Genomic DNA, 18678 nt, shown 5'->3' on the forward strand with positions numbered 1-18678 from the left:
AATTTCTAAAAAATCTTATTTTTTGAAGTGAAATTTTTTCAAAAATGTTAATCGTTTTTAAAAAAATAATAATTTTTGGCACGGGAAGTTCCAGCAATTTGCCTTAAGGCACGATGCCTTAATTGCCTTAAGACAGAATTCCACTTACAGCTAGTCTTTTCTCAGTTTCGTGCGACGATCGGCTGAGCCGTTTCTTTATAAAAAGCAGAAGAGTGAAAGAAAATCGTCCACGTTTTAGCTCTCAATTCTGAATCGTTTTAAAAAAAACTGTTCAAAAGATATTGGTTGGGAATAATACTGATTAGTTTTAGGTAAAAATCTACCGAGTCGTTTTCTTGAAGTCAACTGTTGAAAAAAAATTTTGATTTTTATGAACGTTTTTTTTTTGCCATAGATGGTCTTATAAAACTTAAATATTACGGCCGTACAAAAAATAGTTTAATGTTAAAAATTCATCAAAGTTTGAGAAAATACTATAGTCAAAATTTGTGTCAAAAGTTGCTTTTGTGGTGTGATGAGTCAAACATTTCAATTCGTTTAAATTTAAAATAATAAACTACAATTTTATGGCATACAAGCACGTGTCGGTACAATATAATTAATATAATTACAGTTAATTTGAATGTGTTCGAGAAAATTCTATTTGAAATCGCTATATTTAGATTTAATTTAAAGTTAAATTTAAACTTTATTTTTGAAATAAACAGTTAAAAATTTTATCTAAATATCTAAATTTCATTTTCGATTGATTAAGTCAATACACATTTCAAGAGTTTACAAGTTCATGCAACTTGCCTTAAGGCTAAATGCCACTTTCAACTAGGTTATTAATGTTTTAATGAAAATAAACACAGTTTTCAGAATTAGTACACGACTATTTTTCTATGCATCTTCCTTTATTATTTAATGCTTAGACTGCCCCGTTTAGCGCTGTTTCACTTTACGCCCTACTCTGATAGAACGTAACCCCCGCGTTAAATAGGGTAATAATGTATATCAAGTATTTTAAATTATGTACACTCATATTATATCAATTTTAGAAAGTATCATCATAAACAAAATAAATAAATTGGCATTGTTTCATAATTTCACTAAACAGTTACATATTATATTAAAAAATCAAAATTGTGTAATAATGCAGATGTAATTTTATATAAAAGTGCAAACCCACGCGGTACCCTACTTCTATGATCTTTATTTGGGTAAAAGAAATCGCATACATTATAAATTATTTATTTATTTATTTATTTATTTAAATATATAGCCCACAGATTTCTCCAAGAGGACTCAAAAATACAATTATTTGACATAATGAATAACAATTAAAATATACACAAAAATTACAATATATAGTTAGTAACATAAAATGCTAAGATAAAATTTCATATAATGCAGAATGTAACAATAATATTTATAAACAGAAAATAATAAGATATTTGAAAGAAAATAAAAAGATTAACTTGTGCAGATGGAGATTATTTGATTAGGTGATGTGTTGTGAATGTCTATTTCATTATTAATTAAGTTAAAGTTAGAGGACATTAGTAAAATTGGCGAATTTAAGAGAGAATTAGATTTAGGGGTGGGATAATTATGCAATTATAATTTTTAAGATTTTTGTTCACGAAATGATTTAAACTTATATACATGTTTATATTTATGGTTAATTGAATTAGATTAAATCCGTGACAGTTTGTTTATTTATAAAATAAATCTGCATAGGCGGACATAAACTTTCTAATGATCTCATACGCTTCGAATTTTCATACGCTCATCAAAATAAGCTAATATTACTTATAAGCTAATTAACTTAAATTAAACCAATTAACAACACTAAATTAAATTATGCTCCATCCTCCAAAGAAATGGGTGTGAAATATCTTGTGGTACAATAAAACATATATCCCGATGGAAATCGATAAAACATATTTAAAATGACAAATGACACGACGATCTGCGAGTAAAAAATGAAATAATGTCGACTTACCGTTAATTAATTTGAATAACATCGTACAGACACAGATGTGTAACTTTCTTAATCACATTTCATGATAAAAATACACAAGACACGCACTTGGCAGATTTTAGTTTATATGGGTGATAGCTAAACAGCGACTAGGCGAACTTGACAGCTGCCGAAACGGAGAGGAGAACCGTCAGGTTGGCACCACTTATGGCCGAGACCAAGAAAACATTTTTCGAAATGATTAATTAAATTTATTCAATGAATAATTTGATTTATTCAACAATAAATATTACTTTGTGAGTAAGTTTAGTGTCATATCTACATATGGACATAAAGTACAGAATGACAAGAAATGCGTTTCAATAGTTCATATTCCACTAAGTGGAGAGCTAGTCGAAATTTCCGTACATGTATTAGAAAATAATATTTAATCATTATTTAATTTTTAGAAGTTTGTTTTCTTTAAGATATTCGGCTTTTTATTAATGTTTTGTTCTTTGTCATTTTAAGTTATTATGGATAACATAAAAACTAGTGGGGTGCATGGCATCGTGCTTTAAGGCAAATTTCTGGAACTTCCTGTACCGTAATAAAAATCTTGGTACGTAACCTAAAAAAACTTACACAAAATGTGTACAGATTATTAAAATCTCTATAAAATAACTGATAATTTGATTTGCATATGTCCAATAAACATTTTTGACCGCCAAATGACATATTTTTAACATATTTTTGAGAATTCATAACCGCTGGACCTGTTATATGTTTATTTATCTATGGGACCTGCCTTCATCTAGTTCAAAAATTTATTCATCCAGTCAATACAAGTAAAATGTTTTTCCATTTATTGATATCGGACGCTCTGTTCTCTTAAAAACTGAGTTACCGTTTTTGGCACTTTTTGTCTCGTATCTACGGAACGGCTAGGCCTGCCTTTGCAAAAAACTATTCAGCACGTCTTCTTATTAATACGAAACCAATTTGAATTATTCAAATCGGTAGATCGGTGTTCCCGAAATCGTTGACGAAAATTTGTATCGGAACACACACACATCAATTTTTTCTAAGGTATGCCAAATTGTTCAAAAACCTTTGAAACGTAAAGATATATAAAAAATTTTATTTTCGATTTTTTTGCCATTACTATAACTTACCCTACGGGCAGTTAAAAAGTATATGTATAAAGTTGTGCGTTGATTTTTGTTTCGTTACAGACTGGGTCTTTTTTCTGGGTAAGTCGAACTCAGTACCGCCTGAATAAAAATATAATACCAACTAAAATTTTTACCAACTTATACCAACACATACATCATTTTTTTCTAAGATATGCCAACAGTTGTAAATCTAGCTATAATTATAATAGTTTTGGCAAAGACACGCCAGCCTGTTTTTTCGCAATAAAATGAAATAAAACTAGTTGTGTTGGCATCGTGCCTTAGGGCAAATTGCTGGAACTTCCCGTACCGTAACGAAATGTTCGAGGAATATTAAATGTTTTCATATAGATTATTATAAATACTCTAACATTGCCTAATATTTATAAGCGTTATATAAACTGAAAAGCAAAGTTGAAATGATTTGTTTGAAGTATATTATTACAACTTTAGTCATAATTGAAATTAAAATCTCACTTATTTTTGATATACAAAAAAAAATTTTAAAAAAATTCAATTTTTTTTCCAAAAGCAATTATTTTGTTAAAACAAGCAGAAAGCTTTTTAAATCATTCAAGTCGAACGCTTAGTTCTCCCAAAAACTGCCATTTTTTTAACATTTTGCTCTGTATCTTTGAAATGGCTGGTCCTGCCTTTGCCAAAAACTAATCATGTCTTCTTCCAATCATTACAAATTGAATGTTTTTTAGATCATTAAAATCGGATACTGCGTACTCTCATAAACTTGATTTGCAATTTCTGCACTTTTTCCTTTGTATCTCCGTAACGGCTGGACCTGCTTTTGCCAAAAACTAATGAGTACATCTCCCTATCAATAGGAATCGAATGTTTTTTGAACTATTCATATTGGTTGATCCGTGTGCCTGAAAACGTGGACGAAAAATTATATCCATACATACATACATACACACATCCATTTTTTCTGAGATATGCCAAAATGTTGAGAAACCTTCAAAACGTGAAGAAATGTACAACATTCAATTTCGATTTTTGGACGATTACAATAACTTACCCGACGGAAAGTTAATAAAACTTAACTTGACCATAAAGTTTACAGTCTGAAGGAATATCTGAAATATAATAGTCGAAAAAAGTGTGGATTAATTATAAATATTTATTAAAGTTTGGAGAAATGATTGCGCCTTTAAAACATATACAGACACATGTTTTTTGCACTATAATTACCAGAATTACAGATATTATGATTTTATCTGAAAGATATTAATTGGAATCTGCATTTATTAATATTTAATAAAAACGAAAACTCTATTTCTAAATAAACAGTAAATTTTATATAAATAGATAAATCTTGATTAAGTCGATTATTTACACGTACACGAAATTCATGCAACTTGCCTTTAAAGCAAAATGACACCTACACCCATGCTTATTTATCTAGGCCTACACCTAGTCAAATACCTACCAAAAAAAATATTTTTTTTAAATTCTTACTAAAACATAATAAAATACAAAAATACATTTCCAGTATTTCAGAAGTGATCATCAGCGGTTTTTCTATTTCGCTTCATTATGATTCGTAGGTGTTGGTATCACTGTTTATTTGACATTTCTTTTTGTATCTATCTTCGCGTTGCGAAGCATTCACAAACAAACTTTAACCAATTCGTTCTCATAGCCAAAACTGAAGTGTATTTTTTATTTACAAAATTCTTTATAATGGGCGACCGATACAATATCCACAGTCAGCTGGAACATTTGCAGAGTAAATACATAGGAACAGGCCATGCAGACACTAGCAAATATGAATGGTTAACAAATCAACACAGAGACTCCTGCGCCAGTTATTTAGGACACCAAGACTTGCTTAATTATTTTGCTATTGCCGAAAATGAATCTAAGGCTAGAATAAAATTCAACTTGATGGAAAAGATGCTACAGCCTTGTGGACCTCCACCTGAAAAACCAGATGAATAAATATGAATTTGGTTCATGAATCTACTTTGTAAAACTATTTTATATCAAACAAATATATAGGTAATAAGGAAATATAAGTCTTTCATTCATTCAGTTGAAAACAAAACTTAGGAATTATATACAAAAATCATTATTTAGATAAATGCAGCATTTAACTCATTGGATTTGATTGGTAGATTGGTCTATTAACAAGATGCAGAGAACAAATTGAAAGTATAAAGAAAAATTTTCATAGTGTTTGCAAAATTTTTATGGTATTCTTTTACATGTGTAAAAGCAACACCTAGGTTTTTATGTACCATAATACGCATATGTGAATTCCAAGGATTTACATGTATCTATTGGTGGGTTGTCCAGAAAGTAATTTAGTTTTTTTATAGTCTTTTCTTAAAATAAACAAATACTTGATTAAATTATATATTTCCCATTTTGGTCAAACATCTTTTGTCATATTCCTGGTAGTAATACAATTCTGTGATTTAATCATTATTTGCATAAAACTGATCATGTTGCTTTTTACCTTATTATTTTAAGTGTAGATTTTGCAGAACAGGTAATAATAATTCAATGATGCCAATTCTGTAGAACATGGTGGTTGCAGCAGTGTGTCCGGGGTTCAAGTTGAAAAACCTTTTCGTAATTCATCAAACTTATGTGAGCTCACGCTTTATCTTGATGCAATACACATTGCCTGTTTATTACCTCTGGCCTCTTTTGTTGAAATACATTATTTAGTTTATACAGCGGATGACACTAGGCATCCGAATTAATTACTATGAAATCCGAAAAAAGCTGAAAAACAAACAATTTATTTAAAATCCCACCAAACATACAGCATCACCTTTTTCTGAATAGAATATCAGCTTTGAAACTGTTTTCATAAGTTTCTTCTATTATTCTTATTTCATAAGCAGTTGCCTATGATGTGTTATAAACAAACTATTTATTGTTCCTAGTGATAATTTGCTTCAAAATTTCATTTTTATGATGTTTTAAAAGCAAATTGCAGACGTCAATACTGGAAAACTTCTGCATTGTGCTTAGAGAAAAATTCCATATCTTTCAAGTTGTCATGAACTGATGAATTTAATAAATTTAAACTCAATATGATCTCATGTTTTTTGCTGGTCTGCATGAACTAATACCTTGCTCGGAACTTTATAATCTTCCTGAACATGGTATATCTTTGACATCAACATTTCTGGATCAAAATTTAACAAACTAGTTCTTACACTGTCAATTTCATTCTGACTTCAACATCATTTTTACCTTTTCTGTGGTAAAACAATAAAATATATCAAAAAATGCTGCTCAGTATTTCCATATTTAAAGCAACACCATCTAAAAACTACTGTAAATAATTGATTATAATCACACACAAATCTTAACATGTAAGCTTTCAAATCATGTAATAATTATAGGATTAAATCCTATAAAAACACAAATGAATTCTATGCTGTAAGAAAAATGGCATTACTTTCTGCACAGCCTCATAAATATAGTTATTCAGATATTATAACTCAATTATTATAAATTGAGATTAAATTTACAAGTATGTTATATTGCATTAAAAAACTAATATTAAGCTAAATTTTTGTGTGCAATCTTAATAAGGTTAATATGCTTCACTTTATTAGTGTTTTCTTCATATACAAAATGAAGTATTCTCTTTAAAAGATACTCAATGTATTCAACTATTGAGCAAACTAATAAATTCCATAGATAATTAATATGTAGTATTAAAATTTGATAAAGATTTTTTTTGACAAATACTCAATAAAATGCATCTGAGAAAACTTAGCTGCCCGAAAAGTAATAGTTTAATTTGTACTTTCAAAAATATATATTCGTAAAAAATATAAATTTAATATAAATTACAATTACTACTTCACTTCCAGTTTAGCTTTATCTTCTAATAATTTTGTCACTTCTTTAACTAAACTTTGCTGAACTATTGGCACTATCGTCTTGTTTACTTCAACCAGAGTATCTGTGGCTTTTCCTAATGTTTCAAATTCTAGACAACCGTTATGATACAATTCTGATACTTGCTGCATTGCTGGAAGCATAGCCAGAACTATTACACCGTGCTCTGTATTTTCTTCGGATTTTTCTTTTATTGTTGCACTGCATATATTTTCTTCCCAATCTGAAATATAGACACATATATTTGTAACTTTTGTAATAAGTAATAGTGTTTCAACATAAAATATATTTAAGGATATTGAATAAATATTTGATATACTTTTCAGCCTATTAGTGTGTAGTTTCACTGATTGTGATATATGCCATGAGTAGTAATTATATTGAAAAATTGGTCTTATTGTCAAAAAACTATCATTATTATCTGATAAATATTATTTAGAATAATAAACTGTCTACATGGTTTGTACAAAACATGCAGAGGTACAATTGCAATATTTTTTAATATTTTTAAAAAAAAATTATGAAATTTTTCAGTGATCTTCTCTGGTAAAACTTCTTTTTAAATGAGCTGTATTAATAATAATAATAATAAATAAGAGTTTAATTATTTCATTGCATTAACAAAAGAATTAGTACAATTTCTCAGAATTTCTCAAATCAAAGATTACAAACATTATATGGCAAAATATGAACATAATGAATTCAGTTGTGCAGAAAAAATAACTACATTAAACGTTATAAAATCTTCCAAAAAAAAGTCAACATTACTCTCTTTAAAATTGCACGAATGAATAATAATAATTTATTGTGAATTACATTTTACTATTAATAATATACAATTAAATATTTTAATAATATTTATTATTATTGTGTATGACTTGCATATGAGCGAATAAATAAATAATTTATTAAATACAAATTCAATTTAATTTAAGAACTTATTTTTATAAGACTATAAGCACAATATTTTCTCAATTATTAATATTATGCAATTTATTTATCAATGAAATGAATTATAAAATTAGAAACTTAGTTTGAAAATATAGCAATTATTACATAAAAACTTTTCAAGATTATCTTTTAGATAAAAAAAATATATGAATTGTATTAATTATTAAATACAAATTTTATTTAATTGAAGGTTCTATAATGTTGTATAGCATTTAACTTCATCATTTTCAAACAAATAGCTTAGAAAAATTTTGAAGCTATTTGGTAATTATAAGTATTGTACAACTTTGTACAAAAGATTTTTTAAGTTTACCTGTTGGATCAACAACTATTGTATTCCCAGATACCCCGACAGTTGCTGCAGTAACTAAATCATACATAGGAACACCTGCATCGGCTAAGGCCAAGCCCGCACAAGTTATTGCTGCTGAAAGACATGATCCTGCATTTTCTAATACTAATACGAAAACATCAACCTAGAAATAATAAATAAATTGTAGTTACAATAAAACAAGAAAAATATACATTTTGACAAATAATTGATTTTATTGAAATAATAAAGCATTTATGGCATGGGGTTATTTAATTTACTTTTCTCTCAAATTTAGATGATACACATAAACAAATATGCATAGTAATTTTGAAAAATGTAAGTCTTTAGAATAATTGTAGCAAATGGTCTACAAATTTTTTAGTTACAGATGTTGAGTCAGACTCAAAACAGATAATTAATAATAAGAATTTACCACCTTCTTAACATTGAATATAATACACAAAAAAAAAAAGTAGACTCACACTGAGATCAACAAATAGATGAAACAAACAGAGCTTTTATTTTGTTTAAAACATTCGATGTTTAAGGGGCACAACTAGTGTGAAATTTTCAAAAAATCGAATTTTCAATTTTTCCATATTTCGACAGGTTATACCTTTAAAAATAACATACCAAAATTTTAAATCGATATCTTAAATAGTTTTTGAGTCACAGCAATTTAAAGAGCATATATATAGTATATAGTATAACGATCATTTAATCTTTAAACGCGTTTTTCTTGAAACAGCATTTTCCGAATTTGCTGCAGCGATTACTCAAAAACAAATGATCCGATCACTATCAAATTTTTTTTACATGTTCCATATATAGTTCTCCATAAAATGAACTAACGATTTTTTGATCGGATCAAAAATTTTGGGAAAAATTCGACTTTTTTAAAAAAAACGCCGTCATTTTGTCAATTTTTGATTTTTTTTCTTTATCGTAATTCATTTTACAGACAATATTATCTAGTTTAACGAGATTTTTTTTTTTAATTTCATCCACGTAGAAGACCGGAATCACTGCAGCAGTGAAGGGCCTTTTTTTTGTCGCGCCGTTGGAGATCAACGATAACTTAAAAAATATTTAATTTTTTTCTTCAGAAATTTTACTATGTATTCTTAAAACATGTATAAATCTATCCCTAAAATTTTTAATTGATTGATGGAGTAGTTTTTTTAATATAAATTCCCAAAAATCACCTTTTTTTTAGGCGGTTACACTAGTTGTGCCCCTTAATCATTTCATATATTGTTCAATCACTTATTAGCTCTTACAAATATTTAAATCATACTCATTTTATATAAAATATTATTTTAATCTTGATATATTTAATAAAACACAAAATAAATAATAATTATTAACAAGTTAACTGTGATTAGCAAATACATTTGTCCCAAACAAAAGTATGAATCTTTGACCAGTGGCTATTATTTAAATTGCAACTTAAAAAAAATAAAGAAATAAATAAAATTCTCAAACTTCATGATATTTAGAATATTTTAAGGCAACGTCTGTATATAATAAATAGATAAGATTTACATTTTACCTCAAAAACAACATTACATTTTGATTCTGATACAAAACTGTACAAATATTTCTATGAGAGTAGTTAAATTAATTATAGGTTATATTATTATTATATAATTAACTATAGGTAATATCATTATTACCTGAAAATTGGGGAATTCATGCAAGCAAACTGCAGGCTGAAGAGCTCTGCAAAGAGCAGAAGATAACGCTTTCTCTTCTGCATCCGGCATAAGTTGTCTTCTTCGAATACAAGAGAATGATCCATATTTGAACTCACAATATAACTGCCCTCGTACACTATACAAAGAGGTAGAATTAGATCATTCTTATTAATTCATAATAATAAAATATTCCTGTTAATAAAATATTTTTTGAACAATTTTAATGCAATAGTTGAGAATTATTATAAATCAATATAACTTCACAACTATTGTAAAACTATTATTATGTATTATCAATATCTTTATATTTACCTAAATTCATTCTTTCGTGGTATTTCTCTTGGATCAAATACTGATGCTATAACTTTAGTATCGCCAACCTCGATATATCCTGAACCTTTAGCTTTATTCACTATTCCAGCTCTAAGGTCTGTAATAATTCAAATATAATTTATAATCATATTAAATATACAAGTTATGCAAAGTATATGTATTTTATGTACATAGAGCTGCTAAAAATTAACACTCAAAGTATTAACATACACATAACATATTCAATGTAATTTGTGTGAGAAGATAAATATATATTAGGTCATAAGAAATTCTAATTTAGTATGTGATTATGGCAATATTTAAAAATGGAATTGTATAAGAATCGGTGGATATAAATATAAATACTTAAAAACAATTATTAAGACATAAATACACTACATTATTACACCATGTAAATCCATGCTATCAGTAATTAGAACATTTAAGACTATATATTTTGTTAACACATTTAAACTGCATATTTATGTACACAGTTGTTTAAGTGTAGGAACTGAATGAATTGCGTTTTGGAAATAGTTTTTAAAAATGTATAGGCTTGCAAAAAATATGGCTTTGAATATTAATAAAAATAACACACTTCATTCAGTCTTAATAATGTTTGAAAACTGATCAAAAAGTATTATGTAGTCATTATATGGTGAACTGCTACCATCCCGTTTATTTCTGGCTTCACATCACATCTGGATCAATCGTCCTTGTAAAAATCTTGTTTTATACTGATTTTTTAAAATCCATGTTGTATTTGAGGTTGTTAATGTGTTAAAACTCGATTGTGTTAAATGCAAAATATAATAAGTTTTACTAAGTAATGTTTTATTGTACACATTTTTTTATAGCTTGTATATTTTACTGTAAAACTTTTAAATTTTTAGGCTAAATAGGTAACACTACCGTTAATTTTGATTTAATTCAAATACTGCCAATCACAGAAAAATCAATATTTTTAAAATAGCCTATTTATTTCTCTAGCTTTTTAACTTTTTTCATTCGATTTTTAGAATATACAACAAACGTTATTTTCAAGATCCAATTTTACAACAGCTACAATGCATTCTATGTGGCTTTTGTGCCTTCATTTTTGAATAAATTTATATTTTGTTACTTAATAAGCTAAATAACTTCCTCTGACATTATAATTTTATTGCCTTTCCTTCTACTAAAGAAAATTTACCAAAAAACATGATTTTTAGGCAGTTATAATGATGTTGGCCCTTAAGCCTCCATTGGACGGTCTAATACGTACAGGTTTGTGCATCAAGCATTCTGAGTGCATGTACAAATATGTCTATTTTGCTATATTATAAAAATAATATTGATCATACATATTTTGTTTTATTATCTTCCCGAAGAAGAAGTTTATGTTTTCATCAAAAAATCCGATTGGCTAATTTTATGTTTTCTCGACGTTTCAAGCCATTCTGAATCGAATGAGATCAAATTTGGAAAAAGTATGTATGTGTGTGTGTGTATGTGAACAGATTTTTTGCCGTAAATCGGCGTTTTCTCAAAAACGGCTGGGCCGATTTCAAAAATTTAAAAGCCGTTCGAAAGATATTGATTGGGAATCGTGCTGATTAGTTTCTGGTAAAGATCGGCCGGGCCGTTTTCTTGTAATAAAGTGTTGAAAAAATATTTTTCGACGATTTTTATTATTATTTTCTTGACGATAGATATCATAGTCTTCTAGACCATACTAAAATATTACGGCCCTACGACAACTCGTTTAGCTTTAAAAATTCGTCAAAGTTTGCAAAAATTGGTATCGTTTTTTTGGCATTTGTCAAAATTAGACCTTTGATCGACGTTTTCTCAAAAACGCCTGAACCGATTTCAGAAATTTAAAAGCCATTTGATGTATCTCGATTAGGACTATAGTTTGTCAGTTTTGTGCGACAATCTGCCAAGCCGTTTCCTTGTCATTTGGGAAAAAGTGATAAACTTTTCGTCCACATTTAAGCTCATCCTACCAAACCGATTTTAAAAAATCAAAAACTGTTCGAAAGATATTAGTTGGGAATGATACTGATTAGTTTTAGGTGAAAATCTACCAAGCCGTTTTCTTGTAACTAACTGTTAAAAAAAAATTTAGGCCGATTTTTATGGAACTTTTTTTGGCGATATATATCATGGTCTTATAGAACTGAACTGAATTATTACGGCCTTACGACAAGTAGTTTAATTTAAAAAATTCATCGAGTTTGAGAAAATGAGTAGTTTTTTTGAGGTTTGTTAAAAATAAAATTAGATGATTTAGTTGGTATAACGATAGTGTACTTGGTCTTGAACATAGTAAACTATTAAAGTCCTACGGAAACTGGTTCTATTATAATTATTAATTAATTAAAATTATTGATTTTTGAAAATTTGCTTTTAGAAAATACTCCGAGTTAACATATTCGTTCGTTCGTTTGCAATGATGTGTAATAAATCCACTCGATATACTTATAATCACTCATAAATTAATTTATTTTTTATTGATTAAGTCGATTATTTGCACATATCGGGAAGTTCATGTAACTTGCCTCAAGGCTAAATACCAAACCAACTAGTTTGTTCTTGTTTTAATACAAACAAATAATTTGCCAAAACCTATTCGATTTCGTTGAATTTGTTCTCAAACATTTTTTGATCAGCCTATACTGGCATTTCACAATTGTTATTTACAGAGTGCCCTACACACAGTTTTCTTTTAGATAATATAAATTTAATCAAGACATTGTCTAACTATTAAAAAATTCAGGTTATCTAGAGTTATAATAAGTTAACTAGTAAAATTAAGCAAAAGCTTTATGTCAAATTTTATTGCAATATTCAAAATAGTAATTAGCTATAGGTTTAATGAACTAATACATGTTATAATAATATACTCACAAACTTTCCTGTGTTTATCAGGCGTTCTTCCGTCTTTCCTCAATTTTTGTAGGTTAAGTATATCATAAAGGTTTTCATGATTTGATTTAATATTGGACTTTGAATATATTATATAAGGTGTAGAAACTTCGGGGCCATTAATTCTTTTGTGATCAACAGGCATCGCTAATAACTATATTAATTAATATTTATAAAATAATTATTTTAATTTATTTTTGAACAACTCAAACAACTTTATTTTGACATGCTTCTTTTTGACAACATGCGAGAGCCATCTAGTATTGATAACCTAGACTACAAGAAATTGCCGCCAGATTTAAAAATGTAATTATTAAACAAATACTGAAATTTCTTACAGGAAAACCTTTACATTGCTTGCCTGGGATTTTGATGAAATTTGGCATAATGATAGATTGGGTGTCCAAAGTGACCCCCGTGATTTATTACATACATATACTCTTCTTTTACCTATCATTAGACAATTATGAAAATAGTGCTTTATACTTAGAAGTAGAGCTAGTTAGATTGATGAGTACAGAGCACTATTTTAAGAGGCTTTTCATAGGCCTTCATATTTTACAAAGGTCAGTTATTAGTACTTTATAAAATACTAACCTTTTTCATCTCTTTATTTGAGCATATATAGATCTTAGACTAAAAAACATAGTATTTTTTAGTACTTGTGATCTATAGAAATATTAGTACAGCACAAGGTACCATTTTCATACACTTTTCATTTAATATTTTATGGAGGTCAGTTATCATATTAAGTACTTTATGTTCTAGCCTTTTTGTCTCATTTTAATATGGAACGAATACTTTTAACTAATGTAAGTACTTACTTATTACAAACGCACCCTTAGGTGTATATCCTGTATGTAAAAAGGTTAAAAAAAAATTCCAAGATTATCAATTATTCAATAAATTACAAAGAATTACAAAGAAACGGATCGCCCAATCTTTACCAAAAACTAATTTAACGCAAATCCAGACTGATATCTTGTAAATGGTTCTTAAAATTTGAAAATCGGTTCAATATTTTTGTCGAAAACGTGGACAACAAATTTTGTACTTTCGGACTAATTCTAAAGAAAACTAATCAACGCAAGTCTTTATCGAGTTTTATCCAATGGCTTTTGAATGCTTGAAATCGATTTAGCCTTTTTTCAGGAAACGTCGACGAAATGTCCACTTTTGACACCCATACTTTTTACAAATTTGGTGGCAAACAATTCATAATGACTCAAAAGGCCAAAATAACATAAAAATAGTATATCGAATTTAGCAGCGAGAATAAATTTGTGTAATTGTGTAGTAGAATTTGATTTTATTTGATAGAGTGATCAATTTATTTGAAATAACTTTTTTTTGGACATGCTTAAAAAAAACTACTGAATATTTTCTCAAATTTCTTTGAAAGTACAATTCTTCCAGTTAATAATAGAAATTCATTTCCGTTATCGAAGACAAGTGGTTCAATATAGAATATCTGAAATCTTCAAGAAAGTAAAAACACCATATTTTAACACAATATTAAGATATCTATTCAACAATATAGCTTATTTATAAGGTTTTTAGATTATAATTTTCTTTTATAATAACCTTTCCACAAACAAATCTACAAATATTAATATTACAAATTACATTATATATATATAACTCTTAATAAGCAATCGCATCGACTGCTATTAATTTTTTTCATCTTTTACTAAAAATACATGTGTTTATGTGTTTATATAAGTGTGTACTTTGTCTCTGATATACATTTCAGCTTTTCAACACAAACGATATATATCAACACCTTAAAACGAAATATTAATATTCAATTAAAACACAAATCAAACATTTGTGACTGACGATTATATTTCGCTTATTCACTTTGAAAAGTTATGCAAACTAGCAACCACTAAAAATCTGTGTTTATGGTAGAGCATTTCACTAAATAAATAATATTTCTTATAAATATATTATTTACAATAGTAGATATATCTCGAGATATACAAAATTTACAAATTGAACAAATATACATAACAGATTAAAATGCATATAAATTAAATAGTTATTCGATCACTTAAATGTCGTTTATCATAAAAGCAAATAGTACACAACGCGAATGTCGTTAAAATTATTGCCAATATAAAATTAAATCGAAATATTTACATAAAAAAGATAAGCAATAGATAAATTAAAATTTCATTGAAAAGAATTAAGCATAAGTACAGTATTTTTCGAAATATTATTTTTTTGATCTAAGACAGAAATTTTGATAGTCACTGTAGCTAAAATTACAAAATAATTGTCACACTGGGGTCGTAATTAATCAGATGTTAAAAAAAAGAATTAACAAAAATAATCAAGCTTAACGTCCAACCCAAACCTATTAATTATATGTACAATATAATATAAATCTAATATTGTCTAAAAACAAATTTATATCAAAATATTAACAGATTTTGATCGCATATGCATCACCATAAACACAATGAGCAATCATAGAAGTACATAGGAATGTGTACAAATTTTATTCTTCATCACAAAAACGTTTCTGAGTTGCTATGAATAAGAATGAATAATTAAAGGACGGATTATTCATCTTCATTCATCGCAAAATGAATTATTGAATGCATATCTTTGCAAAATACATAAAACTTGTACACCTCCTTTGAAATTAAATCATTGGTTCTTTTTATATTACAAAAACTAAATCCGTGTGAGCGGATTCGATAAAAATAATGTTCTATATATTTATATATAGATATAATAACATATTACGCAATCTATAATAATATTAAAGCCCGACTTAAAGAAAATTTCAGTTTCAAAACAATTATTAATTTTACAAATTGCATATTTACAAATGAAACTTATACAAATTACAAGTGTACACGACGAATTCAAATTCACCTAAATAAAATATCTCTTATTAATAATAAAAATAAAAAACAATTACCAATTTGTTCAAAACAAATTCTTTATGATTTGTATTTTATCCCTTGGAGTTCATCATATACTTTTAACTGTTCATACGATTTTAGTACACAATGTTTTTATACAAAACAATAATTTAAGGCAAAGCTTTATTTGTTTTCTTCAGAATAAATTAATGTTTACGCAATCAAAATTATTATTTCATGATCTGAAAAATATATGTGCATCTAGGATCATCTATAATGTATTAAAAGTACAACCATGAACATGTCAAAATAAAAATAAAGCAAATTATCAACATACATTGTACATTGATGTATAAAATTAAAACCGAATATTATGTAAAATAAAATCATATATTTCGACACATTCATATGTTGTTCAAATGCAAAAACTTACACAACAAATATCGCATACACTGGAAGCCAAATTCATGAAATAGAAATAATAATTCTTTGCATTAGAATTTCTTGTTTAATTTTTAAACAAACAAAAACACCAGCAATAAATCACTATATCAATTTGATGAACATGTCTGAATTGTATTAATCAAATTCTCTAAATTATTTTTTAGTTTTTATATACAAAACTTAATCACGTGTTTTTGTTATAATAATTTCTTTCTGCTAGGGACCATTAAATTTGAAAGCTCAGTCTTAAGTCCCACAAATTCTATGATACAAAAACAAAAAATAATTTATGAAATTTGATTCAAAATATAAAGCTCACAATACAAGCGATGTGTAATCAAAATTCTTTCAAAAATACTCATTTCACTATGTACAGTTGTTATTTTTGCTTTAAGTGTGTAATGTATTTTTTTTTTTAATTTGTTTTTATATTTTTATCTATATATACAAAAGGTGTGTTTTAGTGTTTGTGTGGCTTAAAACTTAACGTTGTTTATATGAAGCTTCGAAGATTTAAAATGATGAGATGGGAATGGGTTAAAAATAAACCCCTTATATATTTTTGCATTATTTCAACTTTTTAGAAAAGTACATCAAAATATATAGCACTTTTTAACTATTTATCTAACACTACGACTGTATAGTTAGCTATGACAAATCTGCACATTTTGATTGGTTACCATACAAATTGTATCACAAAGCAAATTATAATAAAATTATTCGAAAGTCGACTTAGAAAAATTAAAACAATCGTAATTACAAATCTATATTTTCATATTAAGTCAAAAGTATTTATTAATTATCTCGTACGGTGAGTCTGCACTTCATATAATCAACTTTGTTCATAAACTTTTTTCATTTTTTTGTGTTCTGGAGATATCACATCTTGCTGTATATCATACAATTTATTTATATATATTTATATTTATATATAGTATCTTTTCTATTAAATAAAATTAAAGAAATTAAAAATGTCTATGATATACATATATTCATTACTACGAATTAATTAAAAATCTACTTGGACTTAACAACAAACTTATTTAAAAAATATACAAAAAAAATAATTAATTTGAAAAAGCTATATTTTTTTGCTTTTTTATATGCGCTTGTATATATATAAACAACAAAATTGAAAACTCGTTCAATATTATCTGTACAATCGTCACAATTTGCTATCATTACTTATCAAAACCTGAGTTATTTTTTGTTGTGTTACAATATTTGTCTCGCCCCCATTTAAAGTGTCCCCACGTAGAAAAAAGATTGCAGAAACAAGTTGTGAACGTTTAAGAGAACGCTGGTTTTACATTTTGCTTTAGAAAGTTACACTATTGATTCAGGCAGATCATCTTGTACTAATAATAAGATTTTAAGCATTATTAATGAATGGTTGTCAACTGATTTTCTTTGTCTTAGACAAACCTATTTGTTGTTACTTTCTAGATACAAATAAAATGATTCAACTATATGATTTGCTTCCTAATATGTGATATCTGGATAAAAAAACTCAATTATAAAATACTATTTTAACTGCACTTTAAAACAAAAAGTACTATCCTTCATTAAAAAAAGATTATTTATCAATGCATAATTTTATAAGATAGAACTTATATTAAAAGTTTCTAATTATTTTAATTAATGTTAAAATTAATAGAAGTTTTGAATTAATCCATAGTAAACTTAAGAATCTAATTTATTAAAAATAAATATCACACATTATGCAGCGCATCAATTCAATCCAATATTAACCGCAGAATACATCAGTTCCTCACCATTACCTGCTGCCTTTTGTGAATCATCTTGCCTTACAACTTGTTTGGGTATCATTTCTTCAATCTCTCGATCTGACATCTCGTCCACTTCCGAGCTGATCTCAGATGAACAGCAGGAATTCGAAGAGAAAGTAAAAACTTTCTGCTCCTCTAGAATTTTCGTCAGTCGACTCGGCTGGTGACAATGTGACGTCATCGTCAGTGTGTTGCCGGCAGCGGTGACGTCTTGGACCCAGACGTCCAGGAGGGCGTCAGGGTCAGGGGCGCGGGGTCACTTCACGTCACGAGTTCCGCCACCGGAACGTGTCTCTATAACTAGAAGAATAAACATATTGAAATTAGATTGACTATAATAGTTGCTCCTCACACTGCAGTATTAATTAGTCTTAAACTAGCTG

The 18678-nt window shown here is 27.4% G+C and overlaps 3 protein-coding genes across 3 annotated transcripts in view; 1 reads left to right on the forward strand and 2 right to left on the reverse strand.

Moving 5' to 3' along the window:
- Positions 1–2075, reverse strand: part of LOC113386652 (GATA zinc finger domain-containing protein 14-like) — a 56835-nt gene extending 54760 nt beyond the window's left edge. Inside the window, exon 1 of the mRNA XM_026624420.1 lies at positions 1988–2075. The gene's annotated coding sequence lies outside the window, so the exon portion shown is untranslated. The remainder of the gene's footprint in view (positions 1–1987) is intronic.
- Positions 2076–4784: 2709 nt separating this feature from the next.
- On the forward strand, positions 4785–5140 carry LOC113363563 (splicing factor 3B subunit 5). The gene has a single exon (XM_026606052.1). The coding sequence runs from the start codon at positions 4819–4821 to the stop codon at positions 5074–5076; it is 258 nt and encodes an 85-aa protein (XP_026461837.1). The 5' UTR covers positions 4785–4818; the 3' UTR covers positions 5077–5140.
- A 1819-nt stretch (positions 5141–6959) lies between these two features.
- Positions 6960–13373, reverse strand: LOC113386663 (exosome complex component MTR3-like). The gene is made up of 5 exons (XM_026624431.1): positions 13168–13373; positions 10276–10393; positions 9943–10099; positions 8267–8429; positions 6960–7225 (listed from the first exon to the last, which is right to left on the reverse strand). The coding sequence occupies exons 1-5, from the start codon at positions 13328–13330 to the stop codon at positions 6960–6962; spliced, it is 867 nt and encodes a 288-aa protein (XP_026480216.1). The 5' UTR covers positions 13331–13373.
- Between the last annotated feature and the right edge of the window lie 5305 nt (positions 13374–18678).

The sequence above is a fragment of the Ctenocephalides felis genome, unplaced genomic scaffold (genome assembly GCF_003426905.1).
Source record: "Ctenocephalides felis isolate EL2017-DRISC unplaced genomic scaffold, ASM342690v1 CF-g0.4_SCAFFOLD_00845, whole genome shotgun sequence".
Taxonomy (NCBI): Eukaryota; Metazoa; Arthropoda; class Insecta; order Siphonaptera; family Pulicidae; genus Ctenocephalides; species Ctenocephalides felis.

What these genes read in the sequence shown, in the direction of transcription:
- LOC113363563 (XM_026606052.1), top strand. Translation starts at nt 4,819, where the DNA reads ATGGGCGACCGATACAATATCCACAGTCAGCTGGAACATTTGCAGAGT.
- LOC113386663 (XM_026624431.1), bottom strand. Translation starts at nt 13,330, where the DNA reads ATGCCTGTTGATCACAAAAGAATTAATGGCCCCGAAGTTTCTACACCT. An exon ending in TGATAAACACAGGAAAGTTT is followed by an intron (nt 10,394 to 13,167) that starts GTGAGTATATTA and finishes GAATTATTACAG; the next exon opens with ACCTTAGAGCTGGAATAGTG. An exon ending in CCACGAAAGAATGAATTTAG is followed by an intron (nt 10,100 to 10,275) that starts GTAAATATAAAG and finishes CTCTTTGTATAG; the next exon opens with TGTACGAGGGCAGTTATATT.